The sequence below is a fragment of the Paralichthys olivaceus genome, chromosome 12, assembly GCF_024713975.1.
Source record: "Paralichthys olivaceus isolate ysfri-2021 chromosome 12, ASM2471397v2, whole genome shotgun sequence".
In the NCBI taxonomy this organism is placed as follows: domain Eukaryota; kingdom Metazoa; phylum Chordata; class Actinopteri; order Pleuronectiformes; family Paralichthyidae; genus Paralichthys; species Paralichthys olivaceus.
In genome coordinates, this window is record NC_091104.1 from 17155889 (window position 1) to 17181919 (window position 26031).

A 26031-nucleotide genomic window follows, 5' to 3' on the forward strand; every position below is an offset into this window, starting at 1 on the left:
TAGAGCGCCATCCAGCGGTTATCACGCTTGTGGAAAAACTATTTCCGTTGAATTGATGTCACACCTCACATCTGACAGCAGAAGATTTGTTTGGCTGTAAATGGGAGCAGAGAATTACTCAGACTCTGCAGGTCTAGTGTAAGATTGAAAAATCTAAATACACATGTTTTTATATAATGTAACAACTGGTGTCAAACAACAATAAGTCATTATTTGAATCTCAAACTCTGATTATATTCAAAGTATAAAAACAGATTTAATAAGTATACATTTTATTATTTAACTTTAGTGTACACATTATTCTGTCTGATGACATGAAGCGTAAAATACGACTACAGCCCAAGATCGTCTATAGAGGTGATGAACCACTAGATGGTTAAAACTCCAGGCAGGTCTGCCTAACCAGGCTCTCTAATCCTCTACCCCTGCAATTTCATGTTTCTATTTAGTAATTTACTCATTAATTTAACAACAATTTCCTGTTTATATTCTGCTGACAGTATAAGGATACTGCCCACCCCTGCTAGATTTAATTTGTGCATTTACTTAGAGCAACATTTCTTATACCAATAGTATATAATTATTCAAATATATCAACTGCTATAGAAGACGTGTATCTATATATTTAACACACCTCACTTGTTTACACACTCTCTCTCTCTGTCTCTCTCTCTCTCTCTCTCTCTCTCTATATATATATATATAATCGTCTATATATATAGATAGTAATATTATAATAGTATATTAAGTATATTATATTTTTATTGTATAGTGTTCAGCTTATAGCTCTCTCTCTTTGTCGTCAGTTTTCATAAACAACATAATTGCTTTTAACATGTGCTTTTTATTTCCCATAATTTATTTTTACCATTCATCCCTGTATTGTGTGTGTGTGTGTGTGTGTGTGTGTGTGTGTGTGTGTCTCCTAATAATTTTACAGTGAGCTTCATTCTTTGAATTCACAGGGAAACCGGTCAGAGTGAGACCTCTCGCGTCGCCTCCCTCCTCCGCCACCTCTGTGAGCGGACTGACAGGACTTGTCGAAGTGACGTCACCGTGTCCGGGAGGAGGAGACGGCGGAGTTTCGGCCGTTTGACAGAAGAAGAAGAAGAACAGGCAGCAGGAGAAGAAGAAGAAGAAGAAGAAAAGGAGGAGCAGGAGCAGCAGGAGGAGGAGGATGAAGATGAAGAAGGTGTGATACAGTCTGTGGGGGTGACCGACCTTTACCTGTCCGGTGTTTTACCTTGAGCCGTCTGTCGTGACTCTACCTGCCGCTCGTCGAGTGTCCTCCTCCGCCGTGAGACGTGAAACTGTGGCTTCAGTCCGGAGCAGAGCGGAGCTGGAGCTGAAGGTGCGTCCCTGTTTGTTCGGCGACACAGCGTCCCTGTCACCGACGTTCCAAACAACACCGCTGCTACGTTCACGTGTCGAGACGAAGCTTTTAGTCCGAGCTACGCGGTGTTTTTGTTTCAGCTGCTGTGTCTCCGGAGGTAACGTTTAGGTGGCCAAGGTTACAGGAAGTAAAAACCTGTGGAAGTTTGAAGTTGTTCGCTCGCAACAGGTTTTCCCTTCAAAGCTAATGAATCAAACCCAGTGTTCATTAAGAGGAGTCTCTAGCAGAGTAGCTACTGTTGTAATGTCTGCTATTCTCTGTTGACACAAGTAAACCTGTCTGCCTCTAACGTGGCTGACTCACCATCACAAGCACAAAATATGTCCAGAGTGGTAGTTTAATTATATTAGGTTAGCAGAAACTGAATTGGTTGGATAAACAGGTTTAACTGAGGCGACATGATGACTTCCCCTCTCTAATCCCTGCATTGAAGAACGGAAGAGGACACAGGTGTTGGATTATGTTCACTAAAACCATATTAATAATTATCACAAGGTTATTTTCATCAACAGCAATATATTAAAGGTTACTGCTACGTATATCCATCGATATATTGCTTATGCATTGGGTAAACACGGTGAGGAAGTGTAACACATACTTGATCTACATCAGGTTTGTTGAATTTTTCGCTGTTTTTAAAACATTTATTTGCTCTGCTCATATAGAAGAGTTTAAAATCAATCAATCAGTCAAATTAGATTTGTATAGCCCATATTCCTAAATCACAATTTGCCACACTGAATTTAAAAAGGTGCAACATCATTTGCACTCAACCCTCAACAAGAGTGTGAAAAACTAGAACTAAAACTATCTTTTATTAGAAGAAAGAATTGTAGAAACCTCAAAGAGAGCAGCAAGTGAGGGATCCAATAGATTAAAACCACAACATTCACTCAGGAGCAAACGTCAAGGAGCAAAACATTCTCTTTTAGACTAAAAAGAAATAATAATGTGATATTTATTCATGTAGACTGATATAAACATCTTTGAGTCTTGATAAAATTTTTAGCCCTCTTTTCCAGCCTTTCATTCAGGTTTTTAAATTTGACATCCGTCCCTATATTATCGCTTATCCTCTTTAGGGTAGCAGGGAGAGCTGGAGCCAGTCCCAGCTGACACTGAGCAAGAGGCAGGTTACACCCGGTACAGGTTGCCAGTGTATCACAGGGCCAACATATACAGACAAACAACCATTCACACTCAAATTTACAACTATGGACAATTCTTCAACAAAACTAATCCCACTTTTATTGTGTTTGGACTGTGAGAGGAAGCCAGAGAAAACACAGACACAATGAGAACATGCAAACTCCACACAGAAAGACTCCGGCCGAACCGGGAACCCTCTTGCAGTGACGCAACGGTGCTGGCCCCCACAACCCCTTTTTAAATTTGTCTTTGTATATTATTATCACCATCTTTTCCCAGGATGCTAAGAAGATCCTGACTCGTGGCCCCAACATGAGTGTGACGTCATGGTTCCTGGTCAGCAGCTCCGGCACACGCCACCGGTTGCCACGAGAGATGATCTTTGTCGGCCGGGATGACTGCGAGCTAATGCTGCAGGTTTGTGTGAATCTTTACTTTTGAAGGAGAGCGTGTCGGGAATGTGTGCCCTCACTTTTGTGAAGTCTGCATTTACACAGCAAACAGCGGCACGCTGTTGTGTGAACCCTAACCGGTCTTCACTGTGATGTGTGAGAAGATGCCCTGGATATGTAGCATTGCTCCTCACCGATATCTGACAGGACAGCTCGTCACATAAATATGTGGAACGCCAGTGGGAGGTTCATGGCATTCCTCGTGTGCGTGCATTTCTCAGTGTGTAACCTGGTAACAGTTTCTCCACACAAAGTTGCTCCTGACAGCAGGGACTTAAAACATAGCCAAAGCATTCTTGTTCTTGTGTGTTGTTTTTCCATGCTTTGTCAGTTATAAGCACAATTTCTTTGTGGTATTTGTATAATACACTCCCTCCCATTTTCTCCCCATGCTGCATTTAGGCCGGTGAAAGAGGAATGTTGCCTCAGAAGCGGTTGTTTATGCTCTCCTCATTCCGTGCGTTATGCTCAGAAAAGCCGTGCCAACCACAGTGGTCGGTCAGATTGAAAAGTTGTTCACGTCCACATTTAGGCGTCGCCGGATTCAGGAAAAAACCTCAGCTGGTTCCAGTCTGAAATGATGCAGACTTTAATTTCTGTTGCTCTGCTCAAATGCTCAGGACAACTTCCTGACTTGGCACACGATTAGGTTTTGATCCAAAGTAGTCTTTAACCCTTTAATTTGTAGGTTTCTATCTGGTTTGTAGCTCTGTGCATTTCTGTCCATTCAAACCACAGTTACATGTCTGTAACAAGAGAATCCTGTTTGGCTTGAAAAGCAGAGATTGAGTGCAAGTCGAGTCATCTCAAATGGCATGGCTGTGGGCCTCCACTTAAATGTTTGAACTTTCCATGGCAACTGGGGCCAATTTCTATTGTTTAGTTCAGTGGTGTATTTATTGTTCCCCAGTATGAGAGCAAATGTTTTCTTTCTGATAAAGGAGGCAAAAAGCAGCTAAAGCCTGTCAAGTAAGGAATGTGGAATTCTAAAAAGCTGTCACTCAGTTTACCTAATCAGTTGAGAAAACTGATTGATAAAGCCACCACTTCAGACAGGGCAATATTCTCAAGAAGTTATCTGGAAGTCCACTGATTGACCAGGCAGCTGCCAAAATCATTGAAACAATGCTGAAGACCTACTTCTTCCCACTGGCTTGCAATTCGAGTTTGAGACCTTCATTTCATCAGTTATTGACCAATATTTTAACCCTCAATCATTTAATATGCTTGTTGGATTGCTTTTGTATTTTCTATTGGTTCTCAGTTTTTATATGCATTTTTCTATTCTTTTAATTTCATTGACATAAACTTTGACTTGTCTTACTAACAGTGCATACAGAAAGACAGTTTGTAGGTCACCTTCACTCTTTGTGTTTGTTTTGTGTGACAAGGACACACTAATGAGCAGAGAGGAGTGAGTGAGTCAGTCTGAATCACTTGCTCAGTTTAACTGATGAAAATTGGAAGTCAGCACATTTTTCCTTTTTAAAACTTCATATCTCTGTCCTTATTTAGTGTCATGCTGTAGGAATGACAATGACTATTAGCTGCTGCTAATTATTTTTTTGTTGATTAATCTACCGATTATTTAATCAATTATTTGAATAAACATTTAAGTGTCAAGAAAAAACCATTAGTCTCCTAGAATCTGAGGCAATGTCTTGATATCCAGTGATCTCAAACAGAGAGTAGTTAACTCGTACACTGGAGAAACAGACAGTGCTTGAAGTTTCGCCTTGAAATATTATTTAAAGAAATCCAGAGAGAAGCCAATTGATTTTCTGTCCATCCACCAATAGATGAATTGAGTAACTGTTCCAACTGTAATGACGTTTACTTTCCTCTTAGTCTCGCAGTGTGGACAAGCAGCACGCTGTGATCAACTATGACACGAACACAGACGAGCACATGGTGAAGGACCTGGGCAGTTTGAACGGGGTGAGTGAGTCCAAACTCTAGTGTCAGAGAGCCTGCCACAGTCCAGAGTGATAAAAGCTCCTGAGCTCCCTGAAGGGCTCCAGTCTTTGTGCCAAAGACAAGAACGGTTGGTCAAACAGTGGAAATCAGGAGACTGGATTTTCCTGCCGGCCTGGATCCTCTTTTATCTCCCTTTTTTTCCCTCACATGGTTCCTGTTTCATGCTGTAGCCCCCAATCCCTCCCTTCACCCCTCTGTTGCCACCTCATTGCACCATTATCCCAATGAAATCCAGAGTTGAGCAGTGGGAGAAACCGTGCATTGTTCTGTGTTTCTTTTGGCCTCGGTCACTGCAGCCAAATTAATCAGAGCAGAACAGTGCACGGACCTGTAACTGAAACATGGCTGTGTTTTTTCTTCTCAATTATCTTCATTTAATCTGGGTCACAAAGTCTGTTCTTCAAACATTCAGCTTTGTCTTTCTTGATGTTTACAGACCTGAAGATAAAACCTATAATGTCTGTCCTACCAAATAGAAGTTTAGGCAGAAGATGATCAGTAAACTAAGCACTGTTGCATGTTTATTTACACCTGACCATTAAGCATTCTACAACAGCTGAGACAGCCATTACAGAAGAACTTAATCTCATCAGAGATTTAATGAGTTGGTGGATTAACTTTCAATGGGGATAGGGCCAATTGCAAAGCACCTTATACTACAGTACATGAGTGTGTGCCACAAGGAATTAAGGGAGCCTGTCACCTGTGAGTCAACACGTTTACTTCATTAACGAACAGTAAAAATGATCTTGGCTTTATGTTATTTGTCTTTATGTTACAGACGTTCGTGAATGACCTAAGAATACCAGACCAGACGTACATCACCTTGAAGCTCTCGGATGTGATTCGATTTGGTTACGATATCCTTTACATTATATAGCTCATTTAAACTTTAGTCACATATTTGCTTTAACTGTGAAATTATCTATGCGATACATGTAAAAACAGTCGTTCTGCTCTTTGGTTGAAACAGTTTAAGTTGGTGATTAGCAGCCCACGCGGAAATGAGCCAGTGGTCAGCAGCTGTTTCACTCTCAAATTTTTTGCATTGTTTTCCCCCTCTGTGGTCTTTCACTCCGTTGGCATGTTAATCCCCTGTGGGTTTTCAGTCAGGGGTTTTAGATTATAGTCTATTGTGAACAGAAAATCTCCTGCACCCTTGACCCCTGAAAGCAGAAAATGAATGGTGAAATGTAGGTTAGATAACAGGGGGAGAGTTGTTCAGATTGTTTTCAGGAATAAGGATGATTGTCCTCAGGATAGTTTGTGATCAGAACTGAACACACCAATGTGGGTACTTTCATGTGATGCTGAACATATCAAAGAGTTGGTGCTTATTTGAATTGTAGCAGGTTTTTACATCTTTTGAAAACCTTGGTAGAGATGGTGTAGAGTACATGAACGCAGATTAATAACTAACTTCACAAGTCTCTTTGCCAACAATCTTCCCTAAACCAGATACATATTAATAAACTGTGAATATATAAATAGCCACATTATTGCATTGTTTTATAAAAAGTAGTGTTCTTTAACTCATCCTGCACATGCTCATGTATATATCCTGGAGCGGAGTCAACACAAGGTCCCAGAGGAAGCTCTTAAAGTAAGTAACACTGACAGTCTTTTCCTTTACTCTAGGCTGGCAGGGCCGTAATGCCTTTTAGGAGGAACACTTTCATGATGGTGTTGTTGATAAATAAATCAACAACACCATCATCAACAATATCTTTCTATAAAATCTTTCCCTCTGATAGAAAGTCAAATAGACAACGCCTCTAAATTCACAGTAAATGAACGAAAACAAGCACATGCTCTAAAACTACAAAAAGTTTAATTTTACTGATAGATGGATGGATGTAATTTAGGGACTTAATATTTCCATGTTAAAGGCTATTTTGATTAATTTACCATTATAATCGAATGATAGAGATGTTATATAATGTGTGTTGACCTCAGTTGGTTGAGTTTCTGTGCCAGCAGTCTTCACTCTTGTTGATGAGCTCTGTGCTTAGGGAGAGCTGGGACAGATCTTATTTACTGTGAAATCAATTTGCTTATCTTGAATATTTTAATGTTTTACTTTTGTGTCCTCTGCAATTCAGAGAGGATTCTTCCATGTGTGTTTGATTAAAAAGTATATTTAAAAGCCAGATTTATCTATAGATGAATAGATCTTCTTCTGTTGCTGTCACTGTTAAAAAGTTAAAGTTCTTGTTGTTTCTGTCAGTTGAAAACATGCTTGTTTGTGTAAATTGAAAACAAAAAATTATATGCAATTGTTTCCATTAAACATAAAACATTGAACATTAATCATTTCTCAATTTCTCAAAACACAGTAATTGATATCTTTTATCAAATGCAGCTCACTGAGAAGTCTCTGTTGAAACGTCTTCCTCATACTTGTGTGAAGGCAGTTATATCTGTAGTGATTGTTGTCAGAGGGTCTCTCACTCCCTGCTTCCCTCCTGTGTCTGTGTGCAGCATGAAAAGTACACCAGCCAGTTGCAGATCGGTGTAAAAGACCTGGAGACCAAGATTAAAGACAAACAGCAGCTCCAGTCCTCAGAGAAGAGAAAACACTCTCTTTTCAATGTCAAACTGCAGGACAAGGCTGAGCGAAGAGCCCACTCACTCACAGGTAAATGGTCTCCATTCATACACACAGACTCAATCATAGCAGAAAAGCTGGTTTTCAACTTGCACAAGTACGTTAATTGTTCTTGCAGCTTCAGAGGAACTGATTTAACCTAAGTGGATTTGAATTCCCTGTTCACGCACACAGGGAAGAGGAAGTCTTTGTCTCTCCATGTCCTGGATGACTTTGGCTGCAGATCTCTTGATAAGGCTTCTGTAGCTTCTTTTATTAGAACTTCCGCGGTGTGAGATTAAGATGCCATGTGAGCTGAGAGGCTGAAGCTACAAGCCTATGGAGTCAGTAAAGAAATAGATGTTGAAATCCCAGAGTTGGCAGGATGATTACACATGACCAAGGGCCTGCCAGACAGGGTGAGGGGTTAAGGACAAACAGTCTTATCTCTGTCAGCCATATCTGATTGCTGACATGAGGTGGTGTGCTGCTGACACTGGTCCACCACGTGTGAGAATTAGAAAGGTGTGGGGGGGTTTGCTGCCAACTTGGCACTTCTGTAGGTTGTGGTGGATTTGTTGCTGTTTATGTTTACAGTTGCTCTTTCACACTATTTCTGCCCTGAGCTGTACCGAGTAAATCCTGTTTTACAGTTTAGGGAACAGTTGGAGAATTGTTAGTCTCAGAGAAGCACTTTGTGAATGAAGCTTATTCACAGTTCCCATTCCAGCTGTTGTTGGTTTAGCAATTCTCGTGTTTTCTTCTCCATACTCGCCCTTGTGAGCTTAGAGCGAAAACCACAACTTGTGCCTAAAATAGGACATTTATTGTACTAGGCTCTGACTGCCTTACAAATGTATCTTTGTACTGTTTAAATCATTTGTTAAGCCTTGTTTTAGTAAAGTGTGTCCTACTAGGATGGTTGTATCTCCTGCACCTTAGAGCTAAACCACAGTGATCCAGTAAACCTGTGACCGCAAACTCTTTGCTGAGCACATTCACATTCTGCCGTGTTTTGTTGTGACCCAGTCCACATGTGAGATGACGAAACTACCAGCATGATAAATGTACAGTGTCAACAAGATAAGGCAATTTTCATAGTATGTGAGAAAAGATAAAACCCAACTTGGTTTGCACACTTACAATAAGTGGGGTGTGTTGATTTTTTTTGCAGATAACTAAAAATAGACCCTGTCCGTCACAAGAGCAGCCTTTGCTCTCTGTCAGTTTTTTTTACAACTTCATATCTCTGTGGACTTCATAAAGTGATTACAATTGATTCTTTTGGACTGAATTTGTTTGGCTGGCACTCTCGACATAAATGTTTTGTGTACTCTGGATTGGATGTTTTATGTTATTTAGATTTTGTATTTTTATATTTGTGACCTATACATACATAATATCAGGTGGGATTGGCTCCAGCCCATCAACCCTAACCCAAACATCATGACCCTCAAAGGACTAGCAGTGTGGATGATGGATGGATGGATGGATGGGATGATTTATTTTTATATTTGTGCATGTTTTCTTTTCCCAAACTACTAGGGATTGGACGGTTGCAAGGATTTTAAATAATACATAGCAAAAAATACCCCACCAAGTTTATAACTTCATGGTCTCAAAGAATGTCTTTTTTCGGATACATTTTATACCAAAAATCTTTTTTTCTAATATTAACCCCTCCCTCACCTCTGTAATTTTTTTGGTTTACACTTTCAATGGCCCTAAAGCTTGTATTTCTTTCATATCCACAAAACATATACAATTCTATCACTGCTGCAAGTGCTGTGAATATCTCATTTTGTATGATCCTGTTTTTCCCTGCAGCTGGACAGGATGTGGACTGAGTCCAGTCCTCCAGCTGTCCACAGGGCAGTGACACTTCACTTGTACAGTGTCTGACTCAGTCAGTTCCATCTAACTCTGCCAGGACCTGGGGCTGTTCGGTATTTACTAAAGGGGCACTGAATGTATAGTTCAGTTTTCCATACATCAGGACTTTATGTTTTGAAATATCCTAAATTCATAATCCCTTTTTAAAGGGATTGCTCACGTTATGACCTACTGTACTTTCATACTATCAAGTTTCTGTACAAAACTTACTCCAAAAGTATCCAGTGTAAAAAAATTCCACTACCTATTTTTGGTTTGGTTAACTGGTATGTTGAGGAATATGTCCCATAATAAAAAGTGCTCCAGTTTACAACAGTCATGGTCATTTTACCTTCTTCCATCTACTCTTCTGGTCATCTTTACTCATTACCAAAACAATAAATTCAACATAACTCAGCACTGTTCTCAGTCCACTGACACTGTGACGCTCACTCGTGTTTTCCTAAGCTAAAAGCAGACGATTGGGTAAAGGGAAAGGAATTAGTAACGTGCCCTGCTGCTTGCCCCCGTCACTCTGTTGATGTCTTATTGTGTGTGTCCAAGGCAACAGTGGTGAAGTGCTGCTGATGCTTAGGATTGTGGAGTGTCCACATTAAACTCCACAGAGGTTGTTTAATTGAGCTATCAGCAAACCAGCTGCTCGACACCAGTTCAGAAACCTTATCATACACCAGGGTCAGTGCGCAAACTATGAGTGTCACTGTTAACAAAATCCTCAGTTTAGATTCACTGATTATCCTACTGTCTTTATTGTATTTTTTTTCTTTGAAGATTAGGATTAGCTTCATCCTGATCCACACAAGGAGGATTATGTTTTGGTGGTTTGCGTGATGCAGTTGGAATTACAGTGTGTCCCTCACTACTCTCTTTGTGTCATCGGAATGTATGGGAATTGTAAAAAGCCCAAATGCTATTGATAGTGTAACACTTTCCTTTTGAGCTTCCGTGTCGTGTTATGTTTTTTCAGGACCAAGCCTAAACAATCATTTATCATGTGACTCACATGTATTTACATACAGAAGGCTGTATAAATCCAGTTCCTCTTTGCCTTTTGTCCCTCTGGATAATGTTGTGTGTTTATTTGTTTTTGTGTTTGTCTGTTAGCTACTACCGATTTTCCGATATCCAAGCCTACTCCTCTGTATGGCCAGCCGTCTTGGTGGGGGGAGGATGAGGACCCTGCAAACAAAAAGCAAAGCAGAGGTGGAAAACTGCCAGAACAGGAGTCGCCAGGTCAGAGAATGTATCTCGTATTTTTACTGTTATGTGCACAAGCCCCTGACTTAATGATGACATTTATACTAAAGGGTTTCAACCTTTAAATCAAAACTTGTGCTACGTAGTTATTTTTCTATAATTATTTTGGATATTCCCATGTCTATGAAATAGATTCTAATTTGTAGTGACATGTTTTTCTATGGCACTGCTATTCACTGCCCTTTGTGGGTCACTGAGAGATGGATGGTGTTAAGCCCAAGGCAGGTTTCTGGCTGCCAGTTGTGGACAGTTAGCCAGGCCATACCATGCCAGGGCAGTGCCTGTCTGCCTCATGATGGATTATGACCCTCTAAGCTGCTGTGTGTGTGTCTGTGTGTCTGCATGTGTGTGTTTGTTTCATGTTGCCCTGGTTGATACAGATTATTCCTGATCAGCTACCCTCCAGCTCATTAAGTGATATTTGGCCACATAGACCTACTGGCTGATTTGTTTTTCAGTCTAACAGCTTGATACTTAGTCTTATTTTTAGTTCCTAGTTTCAGTGATTGTGTGACAGTATCTTCCCAATCAAGCTTTAAGAATTTTGTTTGTGATAATATAAAGATTTACTCTGTGTAGCTATAAATATTGCCTTGGACAGGATCTCAAAAACAACTAGAATTCACCTATTATATATCTGCAGTTATGAATTAATACAAATGGGGTATTTTTTTGTTTTTTTAGAGCCATCACCAATGATTGTTGTGAGTCTTATATTTGTTTTTCTTTTCAACAGATCATGGTAAAGATATGTCTAAATACGAGGTCAACGGTTCCCTGTCCGAGAGTCATGCCAAGTCCATCTTCTCCTACCGTCGGGAGCCCAGCTACTTTGAGATCCCTACAAAAGAGTTCCAGCAGCATCCTGCCAAAAAGCCTGAGTCGCAAGTGCATGAGGTTCCCACAAAGGATACCCCCGATCCCACCCAGTGTGTCCCCTCCACCCCCACACCTCCCGTGGTCCAGAGCCATGCTTCCTTTACCATCGAGTTCGATGAATGCACACCAGGTAAAATGAAGATCAAGGATCATGTGACAAAGTTTTCTTTCCGCCAGCAGAGAAAGCTGCCCTCCACAGAGGTTGTTACCACACCCACTGAGGTGGTGTCAGTAGAAAGCAAAGTTGCTGATTGGCTGGTCCAAAGCAATGCTAGCATGATGAGGAGAAGGTCACAGGCTGAGGACATGTACAGCACAATCAGTGACCCGTCATTTCTCAAGAACACCAAGGGTGAGTCCCTTATACAGGCTGCATCCTTATTAATATGTTTTCATTTTAAACAGGCTTTCTATAACTAAAGAGATTTCCATCCACATGAGTGTTTAAGCTCTGTATCAGTAAAAATCTCCATCCATACGAATACGCTTGAAAACGCAGATCACTTGTGCATGTGCATGCTGGTGTACACAGGAAGCAAATTGTCTACTCTGCAGCTGATTGCTTACTTACAGTAGCAAATACTTACAAAGAAGAAACAGTAATGGTGGAAGGTAAGAAAAGGGATTCATTCTTTTGGACCAATGACGAGGTGGCACTGTGATCGACTGTAAGCGTTTGCAATGTTATGCCTTAACCAGTTATAGTCGAGACATGACTGATAAAAACCAAATCAAGAAGCGAATCCAGGTGACCGCGTCATTGTTTCCAAACATCTCTTTTTCTGTCCAGCCATACGACAACGCAGCCCTGGAGTTTATTAACTCAAACAGGGCCAAACTTTTTCGTTTTAGGCTCTTGAAAATCTCTCCATCAAGTAGTGTGGATGGTAGGCATAAACATAGCAATAGTGATGTGTTTTAAAACTAAGACGTACTAGTATGGATGTAGCCACAGTTTGTGTTTCTGTTTACCAACACCTGCTGTAGTTTCTTAACAGGTTAACTGACTTGTTGTCTTTTCATCATTAGCAAACCACCGGGAAGATGGCACCCACAGTGATTCAGGGGATCCTATAATCAATGGGAATGATTTTCTCCCATCAGAATATCAAATGGGGTCCCAGGTTTCTCCACAATCCCAGAGAAGCCCGACCCCACAACAGCTCACCAACCCTGACTCTGAGGAGCCTTTGTCCTCCTCTCCTCCAGAGTCACAGTCCCTCTCCAGTCTTGACAAGACTGAGCCACACCAGGCTTATGTCATTGAATTCTTTGATGAGAACAAAAGAAAAAAGCGCTCCCAGTCGTTCACCAATAACTCCTCCCCGCCTGAGCCCTCAGGCCTCAGGGTGCAGCAGGAGAAGGGAAGGAAGAGCTCAAGCCCATCCGCGGAGAGACAAGTCTCCACCACCCCACCAACCCAACGATACACTGTCCCCCTGAAGGGCCTTGCTTCCACAAGTCCCCAAAGAGCTGGCTCATTACGAAGGGAGAAGACAGAAGACCGAATCAGCACCAACTTTTCCTCCCGCTCTTCACCTTCTGTCTCTGCAAAGCCCTTCAGCAGTGTGGGCCGGAGATCCAAACTAGCCCAGGAATTCACAGCTGAATTGCACAAACAAGCAAAACAGGCCCTTTCTTCAAGCTGGGAGAAAAATAAGTCTAGTTCTCCTCCAGCAGCGAAAACAGAGGAAGTTGTAAAATCACAGGCCAGTCCCCCTCCACTTAATTCTCCCTACCAGCCACAGACTTCCTCTCCTATCCACAAGCCTATTCCTCTCAAGGCCCCTGTGATGCCCCTAGCGTCTTACCTTGTGGAAGTCAAGAGCCCCCTTCTCAGCCCCAGAGCAGAAGAAGATGACTGTCTGAGTGATGCAGGAACTTACACCATTGAAGCAGATATCCAAGATAAAGAGCTGGAAGAGGCACGGAGCAAGATTGACCAGGTAAGTCTTTACATCTAAGTTGCTGTGGCTAAAGATTGCATCATGTTCCTAAAAGGTAATAAAAGCTGGTATTACAATTCACCAATGTCTCATGGAGAAAGCTCCACTCAGTGTGAGACATAGACATTGACAGTCCAACTTTCTCCGTTCATACACTTATCCACTTGCGATGCTTTGTTCCTGACAGGTGTTTGGTGTTGTTGAGAGCCCAGAGCGAACCAACCAGAGTGAAGCAGAAACATCATCAGCATTTAGGCCTGTTATTGGGCAGGGCAGGGAGCAGCATAGGCTGAGTAGCAGTGGGCAGGTGAGGCCAGCTCCAGAGCAGGGACAGAGTCTGGTGAAGGTAAACAGTCCTGCTCAGGGTGGGATCCAAGGATAAATGATATTAGTGTCAGCTCTAAAGACAATGACTCAATGCGTTTGATCAGTAAATCATAACTGTTTCAGAAATCAGCTTGCACTGCTGTCTTGATTTGCCCTCTTGGAATTTCGGTTCTTTTTGGTCTCTCTGTTTTGATTTTGTGATCTCTTGCAGTTTCTGGGTTCCCTCTTTGGTTTTCTCTCTAACCAAATACAAGTTAAAAAAACCCTGATTTTTTAGCACTTGTACTTCATACTTTCTAATGACACAGATTGATGTTTGATATCTTCTCTGTTCTTCATATTAAAATTGTTGCCTACTCAGGAGATCATATTGTTTTACCTGTGCTTTTTTCAAAATGTTGTTTCTTCTGTTTTATCAAACATCTTGAATAAGTTGAATGTTTTCTCATGCAGGTTCAGCAAGCAGCTGCAGTGTTACAGGGGGCTCCTAAGTGGATGTCTTGCTGGGCCAGCTTGGCAGACAGCTACACAGAGTCTGGCCCCTCATCTGGCCTCTTTGACATCCCTTCCCAGATGGAGCTGTCAGGAGGAGGTAAGCGCCAGACAAGATACGATTCTATTTGAAATGATAACGAGAAAACCTGATAAATATGAATGATATTCGGTTTCAATACATGTGGTTAATATGGATTAAAACTGTTTCACTTCAGCACGAGGTGCAATCATCCACAAGGCCTCTCTCAGCCACAGCTATGACACTACAGACTCAAGGGCTCGACGCATCCTGCCCCAGGTACCAGTGGGGGAGAAAAGTGACTTTCCAACTCCCAGCATTCATGTTCATTATGACCCACATTCAACATTCGATGTAGAAGAGAATAGCCTAGTGGGCCGCACACTAGAGGATGGCGTTCACAGGTTATCAGTGCAGGACGAGGTAGAGCCTGACAGCCTGAGTGATGCCAGCAAGTCCAGTGATGGTTCCATCATAGAGCATAGGAGGAGACCGCTGTCAGACTCAGAAGAGAAGAAACATGATGAGAAGTCCAGACTCTCAACCAAGCCTACATCATTCTATATCGAGTCAGACGAAGCTCCGTCCAAACCAGAATGTGGAGGCTTGAAACCCAGCACACCTAAGGCTGAGAAGAAACTTGCAAACAAAACTTACTCAACAGCCACAGTGACCAAACAGAGATCTAACCAGGACTTTGGAAAAGTCAAACCCAGCGCATCGGCTCCTGTCCTGGGCGAGACGGCTCAGAGTCCAGAGTTCAAAGAGGGAAGGGCTGTATCTCCATTAATCAGACAAGAGAGCTACACCAAGGAGCGGCCTAGCAACCCCAGATTGCCCAACATCTCTGGCCAATCTGCTCAGAAGGATCCAGACCTTGAACTATTCCAGAGATCCTGCAATCAGGACACTCACTCTTACCTGAAAGAGACAGAGGATGTTCTGGCTGTTCTGGAGGCCAAACTTCAAGCGGGACAAACAGGAACCAATCCCTCTTCAGTAATGGACTCTCTCTCTGCGGAGTCTGATGTGGATACCTCCAGCACAGTCAGCCAGCATAGCAATAAAACCAAGCAAAACACACTGGCGAAAAAACCCTCTGTTATTGGCCTCCATAGGGAAAAGTCTTCAACTAGCTTAGCGAGTCAGGATTCAAACCATCAGTCCGCGTCAGAAAAGCGCCGTCCCCAGCGAGCCGACAGCATCAATAAGTCTGAGTCTGTCAGGAGGCCAGTTGGACTGAGACGTAGTGTTGGGAAACGTGGTTCCACAGACCTGAGTGATGACCCTCACAGCTTACCTTACTCTGATCAGGAGTCTAACACGTACCAAACTCGCAAAAAATACACTGTGACCCTTCAGAAGGAGGACGCAAAGTCCACCAGAGCGTCTCAGGCCTTGAGTCGTGCCAACAGCTTGTCAGCTCCAAGACCCACCAGGGCATCCATGCTGCGGCGAGCTCGCTTGGGAGAGGCCTCAGACAACGAGGGCACGGAGACGGACAAGCTGTCCCAGGAGGCGGCCAACATCCTGGCTAAGCAGCCGCAGGAAACCAAGAGACTCACCAGGCTGGATATGCTGGCGATGCCCCGTAAGCGGACAGGTTCATTCAACACACCCAGCGACACCGAGTCCTCCTCCGTCCCACAGGGGATGGGCAGGAGCTCAGGATTCTCCAACCGCAGCACAGAGTCTGGCGTCAGCTCGGTTCGACGGGCCTCTACTCCGGGAGTAAAATCGGTGGAAAGGCCGCAGAAAGTAGTGCTCAACAAGACTCCAATCACCCGCGGACGTTCAAGCAGTGCCAAATATGCCAGCAGCACAGCAAGTGAGTATAACACAGAGCCTCACACATACCTGTTAAAATATTTTGACTGTCATAACCACTGTGTGTTCGTATAACTCATATCATAGAAAGAGGTACAAGGTGTGTGGCCATGGTCAATTGGTTTGAGAAAAGTCTTTTATAAATTGCTTGTTTTAGGAAATATGAGACTTTATATTTTCTTACTTAACATACTTTATTGTTTGTGAAAGTGTCACTTGGGAAGGGAATTGATTCTGGATTCTCAATAACAATAATACTAACATTAATACAATACTTTCAAATAAACTTAAATATTTTCTTTCATCTCCACAGTGTTCTCATGCAGCTTATGGTAATATATGACCTCACCTTTATTTACAGCCATACCATGAGGATATTGTGGACATGTTGAACACTATACGACTACTACTACTCGCCCTGTACACAATGAATTACTGTGCGGTCTCAGCTGTAGTACTGTGGAAGTGAACTACTCATTTCAGTTGTTAAATTATTCTGAAACATTGAATTGGTCACACTTGCATTGATGAGGACTTCCACAGGACCTTATCTGACTCTTCTGGGAAGTTTTTTGGTGGCTACCTGAAATACCTGGTGGTGATTTTCTTGCCTTTATTCTTTGATGGCATCTCTTTTTTTTTCTCGCCTGTTTTCTTCCTCTTTTTCTTCTTTATCCTCCCTCATCTGTATCTTAAACCAAATCACGACGCCAAGGCTCCAGGAGGCGACAGAAAGGCTCTGACTATGCCTCTACCTCAGACGAGGAGTACGACTCAAACCAGAGCACCCCTAAACACAAACGCTCCCAACCTTCCTCAGCTTCCCACAGTCCTCGCCATCAGCCTCGGTCCCAGCCGGTGGTCGCCCTGCACCCGAAAACCAGCGGAAAAGATTCTGAGGGGGAGAACCACGAGGGAGACGCCCTCCAAAACTGGTCCACACACAGTGCTGAGATTGCACGGTAAGACAGAAGATTTATTTAGTTCAGTATAACAAACCTTTTTTCTGTTTTGGATACTAATATGTTTTCTAAAGGTCACATCAGTGTGTCACTGACATGAAAGGTGATTTCACTCCTGCAGCCTTCACAGCTTTCATTTCATAATATGTTTTTCATATTAAAGCTTCATGTTTGCACATTTTATTCTGTCAAAATCAAAGTACACAGTTCACAAAAATGCACAAAATAAAACAGAAGAAACCAAAGCAAAAGAACAGAATCAATTTAAGATTTGCCCGGACATGCAAAAATAAAAATAAAATATATATATATAGCTATAGCAAATAAGATGCGCTCTGGAAAATAGATTAAATGCTGAAAAGATTTTAACTGATATATTTAATTGGTATAAATATCATTTACATCATTTAACAGATCCCTCTGATATTTCTCTACCTTTCGGCCAATTTCTTCTGTCTCTGATATGGAACATTCATGTAAAGATAGAAAAGGTTTTACATTCAGTGGAAAATGTTCTTATTCCTGTCAGCCATCTTTCTAATAAATGTTTGCTCCCTTCTAGGCTGAGTCAAGACCTTGCTAAAGACCTCGCTATCTTGGCCAGAGAGATCCATGACGTGGCGGGCGATGGGGAATCACAGAACCCTGGAGCGGAGAGCAGCGCACCCATGTCCACAGTGACTGCTCATGAACAGGTGCATCAGAGTGGATTAACTGTCTATCACAAGCTACAAAGAGGAAGTGCCTCAGTGCTTTAGATGCAGGTTCCTAAATTGCTACCAATTGTTTGAGTCTCAAAGACTGTTCCCCCCCCAAAAAAACACTTCTTAGTATTGAACAGCAAATCGTGGTTTTATCTCTTTGTTTATCGCTTTATTTAAGCATCAGCCATGAGGTTTGTTTCTTTTTCTGTCTCTCTTACATCGTGACATTAATGTTTGATTGTTTCGCAGCTTGTTCAGCGTATTCCAGAGGCTGGTTTAAACTATCAGAGAGTTCCACCAAGTTCTGCCTCGACGAGGGAACCTGAGCAGAGCTCCAGTGACCTGGAGCAGAACGGCAGGCAGCGAGCTCGGAGCAGAGACGAGGTATGACACAACATGCTGCTCTGTCTCATTTTACAACCACTGGGATGTGAGCATGGAGAGATCATTCTTTAATACGTTTATTTTTATTTTTCCCTCTAGCTCGTTGTGGACAATCTGATGCTGAACCCAGTGACTCAGATCATCGTGGCCATCAGAGAAAACACTGAGCAACTTGCTGATAAAATTAAGTAAGATGTAACCAAACATCACACACAAGAACATCCTTCATTCATGCGTAGTCCAAGTTTGATGAAAAACTTTATTGACCTTGTCAAACAGCCAGACTGCACTGAGCCAATAATCTTATTAAATTAGTATAACTGAGTGAGTCCACATACAGACACACAGTCTAACTGACAGAGACAACAGACATTTAATCTTCTAAGCAGATTAGTTGCTGAACAAACATTTGTCTTTGAAAGTTTCTATTGTTTGCTGTACCCTGTTTTTATTTGATCAAAAAATAACAAGACCGCAAAAAAGACAAATGTACTGTGTGTTTAAGTCACCACCACTAAAATGCTCTGAGAAGGTTTTGTACTTCCAGTATTCCTAAAACAAAATCAATGTTTTTGACGCAAAAATGCGGATTGTCCCTTTTTCTTTTTTTTTTTTAAAGACCTCTGTAAAACAACAGCTTCCTAACAACTGCAATTGTACACGCAGGGTACTCTTCCAGGACAGGGTGGATATCTGGGAGCAAATTGAGGCAAAGATGAATTCTGACCCTGACGTCCCTGTTGTCAAAACCTCCAACAAGGTCAGTGGTTTTCTTTATTTTTTGTGTACATTTTCATGTTAAATGCCCTCCAAAAAATACTCTTTATTCACAAACTACACTATTTATATTTCAGGAAATCACATCAATCTTGAAAGAACTCCGGAGAGTTCAACGACAACTTGAAGGTGAGTTACACCATTTATAGACAGTAGAAATGTATAGACAGAAATCCAAAAAAAGGAAGTTTACATATTACATGAAAATGTAAATAATCTTTATATGTGTAAAACGTCTGTATAATTATTTCTTGTCTGTTGTATTTCTCTGTCCAGTCATAAACACAGTCATGGAGCCCAGTGGGCAGCCTGAAGCATCGAAGGGCTCTTCTGTCTCCTCTTCCTCATCTGGAGTTCGCCCCTCCAGAACTCCTTCCTCACGAGACTGGAGAACCGTCCATTCCGTCACTAAAAGAGGTGGCGGCCCGAGGCCCAGTGAGAGCGTCAGGAGAGCAGCGGTGACACCAGACGATCTCAGACAGGGATATTTAGTCTGAGGTCGCACACACACATGTTGAACTGGAGCTGTGACCTTGCACACGCAGGTGTCAGACCATTGTGTTCAAAAATGAAAACAACAGGGAGGAAGTGAGACTAGATTCACGGAACCATACCTTCCTGCACATGTACGCTCCTCTGCACTGTGAGCACCTTCACAGTACTCTAACACACAGTACTGAACGCCCTTAAAATCTGCTCATTTACAGGCCGACATATGCAGTGATGATTTGAGGAAGTATCAAATCCCCCCTCCCCCACCTCTGAAAAATAGACTTGATTCTCTGTTAGAGATCGTCCTCATTATTTACCAATGATATGACCAACATGGCTGATTTTAAAAGCTCTATGCTATAACTTGGTGTAATCAAAAACCGACCTGAGCTAATTCAACTCAGGGAAACTTATCAAATCAAACATTTGTGTTTCGTGATATTTTGAGGAAATAGAACGTCTTCTTTGCAGATGTTACTGAGCTGTTTGTTTCCTCCGTAAACCAGGTGCATTTCCTTTATATACTTCCTCCATTGATTTTGTGTTTGTTTGCCAGTTTTCTCTTTATAGACCAGATTAATGGAAGAATGTAAAAAGTATTTATTAGGGGTGTTCTGTGAGACACTGGTATTTTGTAACCGAGACAGCATGATTTTGGGAGAGAGCTGGTAGACCAACTCATTTTACATTACATTGTAACGCCAGACAATCTATTGTGTATTTATTCCGTTATTTCCCTGAACCATCTTCAGTACATTGACATAATCTGTTTTTGCTCAGCTGGAGGTGAAAATCCTTTAGGAATGTGTCTCCGAGTGGAGGCTGTGGCCGAGTCCGTGGTTCAGTCACCTTGCAACCACAAGCTTGAGTGGCTGATAAAGACCAGTAGTCAGTTTTTAAGTCCTCAAGTGCTTCTGAAAAGTGTGTTTTTATTGTGATAAACACAGGTGGGGGCTTAAAACTTGTGTTTTGTTTTGTTGTCTCTTGTCTCTTACTGAACTTCTTTGACAATCATAAAGCAACCGTCTTCTTAAATAGAACTCATCATACACTACATACAATGAGGAAATGTCCCGTCTCAGTGGTCCTGTGACAAAAGTAATGTAATGATAACTTGTGTGTAAATCAAATCATGAGTTTTGTTCTGTATGTAAATATCTGAAGTAATGTATAGATCAGACAAAATTACCTCTCAGTCTTTTGCCGTTTGCACTAATGTAGAATAGCATCATCCCCTGGACCTGATGTTCTGCAAAAGCCTTTAACTCTCCTGTGTGTGACAGATTGTAAATATCTGATGCTGTGGGAGTTTAAGCGAGTGGGAGAAGGTTAACCTCTGCACCGGAGAGTTTTTATAGTCCCTCTTCCCACTCCACATGTGATTGTTATTGGGAAATACCCACAAGTGCCACAGAGCTGTGTGGGGACGACGTTTCACGCAGCCAAGCACAGTGGTTGTTTACAAGCTCCGGCGACACTGAATGTTTGTCCTTCCTCGCTCAAAGTAATGCTGCTCTTCATCTGTGGGCTGGTGTTTCCACTTTGTTAAACTTTATCTAAGCCACAGAAAGTCAAAGAGACAAAGATTAACTCTGCGTCTCATGTTTTGATATTATCTTTCTGCCCCCCCCCATCCTCCTCTCTCAGAATGATTTGTCGTTAGATGGTATTTATGTTTGGATATTTTTGTCATTTGTTAGATGGTGATTCCAGGTTTGTGTCTTTGTTATTTGAAAATAAATTTGATGAGCAGAGCTGCTTTCCCTCTTTCTCATTTCTTCTATTTACTCACAACCCCATTTTTTATTCTTGAGCATTTGCATCTCAGAAAGGAAAGTGAAAACAGGAACTGTGCAGCAATATATTAATCAGCAGAGGCATCGCTTCAGCTCAGTGTTGGCTGAAAGCTGAAGAGGAAATAAGCTTATTGTTTTCAGCATCTTCTTTGTGTAAGTATTTTATTTATTTAATGTCTCATATTTTTGTTTTCTCTCTGACATGATCATTTCCTGCTTTAGATCTTTAACAGACGAGCAGTGCATATAAAGAAAAATGTCTACGTACAGAAGACTTGATGACAGTGATATTCCAGACAGCGGGGTAGGGCTCCATCAAACCATCACTAAACTAGTTACTGTTTCATGTGATACTTTTCTTACTTAGAATTGTTTTTCTGTTTAACACCATGTTGTTAGAAGTCGACCAGCTGTGTGTCACTTGCTGTGCTCCTGGGCTGTTTGACAGTCCTAGGGGTTTTAATTGCTATTGCCGTCCTGGAGAGACCCTCTCCGCCTAAAGATCATGGGACACTTCCGGGGGACACTGGTGGGAGCAATTTCTCCACGGACCAGTGCAGGTAATGATCCTATGAAGCTGTTCAGTTACCTCAAACATGGCTAAGCACCCAAAACAGCCACTAGGGGCAGATAATAGGAAGAGCCACTGAAACGTTCACTCACTAAATACTTTTTCAAAGTGAAAATATTTAAGCACTGAAATACTCAATATGATAAATACTATACTACATTCATGCTATAAATGTAATTGTATAATATTCATTGGATGAATATTAATATAAATGAGTGCAAATCACTTGCAGTAAGGATACCCAGGTTAAATAAGTAATGAAAACAAGTTGGGTCTAATATTCATGATAAGGTTGTCAATATTTTGAATAAAATCTAAGTAAACTACTTTAATAGGGGCTTTAAAAGAACATATTTAAAAACATAAGTCCTGATAAGATATCTCAGGCTTCTTCTCTTTTTGAGTCACAAAGTTTAGAATTATACCCACTGAATATGCAGAAGCCACATCTGCTGACTTCATGAGTAAAGATTAGTTTCTCTAAGTTGCACCACAATTTTCTCCAGTTCAATTTCCTGTGGATTCAAACACACAAACACACACACACACACACACACGTCCTTGTCTTATATCCCCCAGTATGGACCTCGTGGAGAGCATTCCCCAACATGTGGAATATAAAGGCAACGTGACGCATGGGATCCCTCTGGAACAAGCCTGGAAAGATCTTATCTCCATGGCAACGGACGAGGTTCTTGTGGTTTCCTTCTACTGGACTTTAACTGGGGAGGACATCAACATTAACTGCTCCTCTGACATTCCTGTGAGTAATCATACAAGAGGGAAAGAAATACGAAAACATCAAACCTTCTCTCAGGTCTATGCTGAGGGTGATTTTAATACGTCCCCTTCGTCCTTGGCAGGGAAAGAACCTCCTGAAAGACCTTGAGGAGTTGCCCTCCAGGAACGTGTCTGTCCGGGTGGTGACCAGTGTTCCCACAGTCAGGAACAACTCCACAGATTTAAAGGTCTTACAAGAGAAAGGTTTGGAACTGACCCTGATTTTTCTTACACTCATTGCATTTAAGTTACAAAGCCTCAACTTGTTGATCTCTGTAGGGGTTCAGGTGAGGAGCGTGGACTTTGGCCGCCTGACAAATGGCGTCCTCCACAGCAAGTTCTGGATCATTGACAGGAGACACGTGTTCATCGGCAGCGCCAACATGGACTGGAGAGCTCTCACACAGGTAAAACAGAAAAAGACTAATAGAGCTAGTTCACCTCGAGCTGCACTGCTCTTATCATGTGACACACCTCCTTCTCCACAATCCCACACCCCCGCCCAGTGTGGTGGTCTGTTTAAGCTGCAAAGATTTCCCATCACTCCCATTGCTTGTCAGTGCCTCTGCTGCCATGCGTCAGTATCACTGCCTGTCCATTCAGCCCCTCCACCACCCCTGCATCCACCTGTAGCCTCCAGCAGAGGGATTCAAGATGTCTGCTCATCACTCCCCCTTCATATTAATGTAAACATACCTGCAGCAGTGATGAAGTCAGACACCAAAATGTTCTGCTGCTGCAATAAACATTAGTTACGTTGACATCCTAAAATGATTGGTGACGATTTTCAACTCAGAAACCAGTGATGGAGGAAGTACTGAAACCAGTGATGGAGGAAGTACTGAAACCAGTGATGGAGGAAGTACTGAAACCAGTGATGGAGGAAGTACTGAAACTATTTACTGAAGTAAAAGTAAAAATAAATAGACAAACATGCACTTAAGTACTTGTGTAAAAAATAAGATGTTACTTGCTTTTAAATACTGGACAGACTTTAAAATACTTAATATTAATATACATATGCTGAGTGTAGACTTTTCTCTGATGCAGCAATCTACTATAGCTGCGTCTCGGAGGTCGCCTCTTCCAAATGCATTTCAGGTGTTTCTTCACCTATAAATAACAGTTACAATGTAGTGGAGTAGAAAGAAGAGGTATTTCCTGACGTGGAGAAAACTTGAAAAGTACCCAAAATAAATCTTCTTGAATAAACATAAAAACAAAATAAAACTACAGATTGGTGAAACGTGTACTTAGGTACTGTAATGGAGTAAATGTACTGTTACATCCCACCACTGAAACGTTAAAGGGACAGTCTACCTTCTGGCTCTGCAGGTGAAGGAGCTCGGAGCGGTCATTTACAACTGCTCCAGTGTAGCTCAGGACCTGTATAAGATCTTCAAGTCTTACTGGGTGATGGGACAATCCAACAGCTCGCTGCCTCAACGCTGGCCCTCAGAGTATGACACTGACATCAACAAACATCACCCCCTCATGGTGGAAGCCGACAATGTCTCCAGCAGGATTTACCTCTCAGTGAGTTCCTTAAGTTTCACTTCCTTATTCCTGGATACTGTTGATCTGATGGTAGGTTGCTATTTACAGTGAAGTGACCACACAGTTTAAGCCAAAACACAAACTCTGGAATAATGTTCAATAAAGGAAGTATTTTTGAAAGTGTTATTCCATTTTTGTTTTCCTTGCAGAGTTCTCCACCATCATTCTGTCCTTCATCGAGGACACAGGACCTGGAGGCTATTCTCTCCATCATCACAGAGGCCCAACACTATATAGATGTAGCTGTCATGGAGTACTCCCCCACCACACGCTTTTTAAAGCCCCTGAGGTAAACCCTAAAGAAAACTTCTATTCTAAACTTCTATTGCAGCTCTTTTGCTTGATTTTGTGTCTTTGGATTGGAACAGATACTGGCCGTTCATCGATGAGGCCCTCAGGATCGCTGCATTCGAGAGGAGGGTAAGGATCCGGATGCTGATCAGCTGCGGACGTGACTCTGATCCGGCCATAATGCCCTTCCTTGAGTCCCTGGCTGCAATGGACAGCCCTCGCCATGGCATCAACATTCAAGTTGTAAGACACAACGTGACACAAAAGTTGAGGGAAACACTAACTCCTCACAGCTGAATTGTCTCTATCTCTTTTATATATGGTTGTGTGTCTTTCCAGAAATTGTTCATACTGCCTGTGGGAAACCGGTCTGATATTCCCTACACCAGAGTCAACCACAACAAATACATGGTGACAGATAAAGTCGCCTACATCGGTGAGTAACAGGTTCACGTCAGAATTTCTATTTCGACACTCAGTTAAGCTCTTGTGCACTTGTATGTTTAGGTTATTCTTTGCACGTGAATCAGTTAATAATTGACCAGATAACGTTGTGTTGCTGCTCTAGGTACGTCCAACTGGTCAGGGGACTACTTTCTTACCACAGCTGGAGTGGGGCTGGTCATTTCCCAGCATGCTCCTCACCCTGTATGGAGAACCAAGGCCCTGCAGGGGCAGCTCAGGGCGGTTTTTGACAGAGACTGGTTCTCTGAGTTTGCTGTGTACCTCAACGACCTGGGGAACAACCCAGACTGTGCATTGTCAACATGACACATGATTGAAGCTCCACAAAAAAAGAAAACAGTCATTAATGTTGTATTTTAACTCATCGCTTGTTGTCACATCATCTATGTATGCAACTGTATCACCAGTTAATAATTGATATGCTTTTAACTGTAAATACGTTTTAATAACATAGCAAAGTTTTTTTTTCAGCAGTCCTCCAGTGTTTACTGAAAAATGTTTGATAAATAAATATACTTTTTAATAATTAAAATGTATAAATATCTATGTGATTTCTGCAAATAAATGAAATATATTTGAGTTTCCCTTCACTGATGATGGGTGGAGGTGCCCTTTTGCTGCTGGTTGACTGAATGCTGAAACATCAGTTGTGTTATATGTGTCTGGATGGTAATGTTGGCCAAGACAGGGCTTTAAAACCGGACTGTAGCACCAGGATTTGAACCTGATGTACTTAGCTGCAACAACAGTTTTTGTTAGTTGCACAAAGAGACTGTGTTACATTTATTTTTTGCATTAACCTCACGCAGAATTCTCAGGGAAAGAAAAATCATGAGATTTATAATGGTTGATATTGTCTACAAGTTTAGTTTTAAAAAGTACAATTTGGTTTTGTTAATTACCTCCAAAGCAAGTAGGTTATGTTTTGACCCCTGTCCATTTGTTTGTTTGTTAATATCCAAGATCTTTAACTATGTGAGTTTGAGCATATATGAGTTATTTTTTCACATTTTCACAGTTTTGCCTCTTGATTAAAAAAAACACATGTTTA

At 41.8% G+C, this 26031-nt stretch overlaps 2 protein-coding genes across 6 annotated transcripts; both read left to right on the forward strand.

The window, feature by feature from the left end:
- Window positions 1–1032: 1032 nt before the first annotated feature.
- Window positions 1033–21274, forward strand: cep170ba (centrosomal protein 170Ba). 5 transcript variants are annotated; one of them, XM_069536004.1, is made up of 20 exons: window positions 1033–1351; window positions 2822–2959; window positions 4843–4932; window positions 5753–5831; window positions 6516–6574; window positions 7453–7609; window positions 10556–10684; window positions 11445–11605; window positions 11765–11939; window positions 12617–13533; window positions 13721–13840; window positions 14314–14452; window positions 14571–16202; window positions 16917–17163; window positions 17726–17858; window positions 18117–18251; window positions 18351–18439; window positions 18918–19011; window positions 19106–19157; window positions 19305–21274. In XM_069536004.1, the coding sequence occupies exons 2-20, from the start codon at window positions 2855–2857 to the stop codon at window positions 19523–19525; spliced, it is 4734 nt and encodes a 1577-aa protein (XP_069392105.1). In that variant the 5' UTR covers window positions 1033–1351; window positions 2822–2854; the 3' UTR covers window positions 19526–21274. The 5 variants fall into 5 exon arrangements, with proteins under 5 accessions (XP_069392105.1, XP_069392106.1, XP_019940558.2 ...); XM_069536005.1 differs by having other exon boundaries at window positions 11768–11939; XM_020084999.2 differs by having other exon boundaries at window positions 11445–11939.
- A 61-nt stretch (window positions 21275–21335) lies between these two features.
- Window positions 21336–25559, forward strand: LOC109627972 (5'-3' exonuclease PLD4). The gene is made up of 11 exons (XM_020084812.2): window positions 21336–21469; window positions 21539–21620; window positions 21716–21876; window positions 22467–22650; window positions 22751–22871; window positions 22947–23074; window positions 24003–24203; window positions 24374–24513; window positions 24593–24758; window positions 24855–24951; window positions 25084–25559. The coding sequence occupies exons 2-11, from the start codon at window positions 21573–21575 to the stop codon at window positions 25284–25286; spliced, it is 1449 nt and encodes a 482-aa protein (XP_019940371.2). The 5' UTR covers window positions 21336–21469; window positions 21539–21572; the 3' UTR covers window positions 25287–25559.
- The last annotated feature ends 472 nt before the right edge of the window (window positions 25560–26031 follow it).

Excerpts from the sequence above, each read along its gene's own strand:
- cep170ba (XM_020084999.2), top strand. The coding sequence starts at position 2,855 with ATGAGTGTGACGTCATGGTTCCTGGTCAGCAGCTCCGGCACACGCCAC. Across the intron at positions 5,832-6,515 it reads TGTGATTCGATTTGGTTACG|ATGCTCATGTATATATCCTG; the intron begins ATATCCTTTACA and ends CTCATCCTGCAC. Across the intron at positions 19,012-19,105 it reads TTGTCAAAACCTCCAACAAG|GAAATCACATCAATCTTGAA; the intron begins GTCAGTGGTTTT and ends TTTATATTTCAG.
- LOC109627972 (XM_020084812.2), top strand. The coding sequence starts at position 21,573 with ATGTCTACGTACAGAAGACTTGATGACAGTGATATTCCAGACAGCGGG. Across the intron at positions 21,877-22,466 it reads TTCTCCACGGACCAGTGCAG|TATGGACCTCGTGGAGAGCA; the intron begins GTAATGATCCTA and ends TATATCCCCCAG. Across the intron at positions 24,204-24,373 it reads CCAGCAGGATTTACCTCTCA|AGTTCTCCACCATCATTCTG; the intron begins GTGAGTTCCTTA and ends TTTTCCTTGCAG.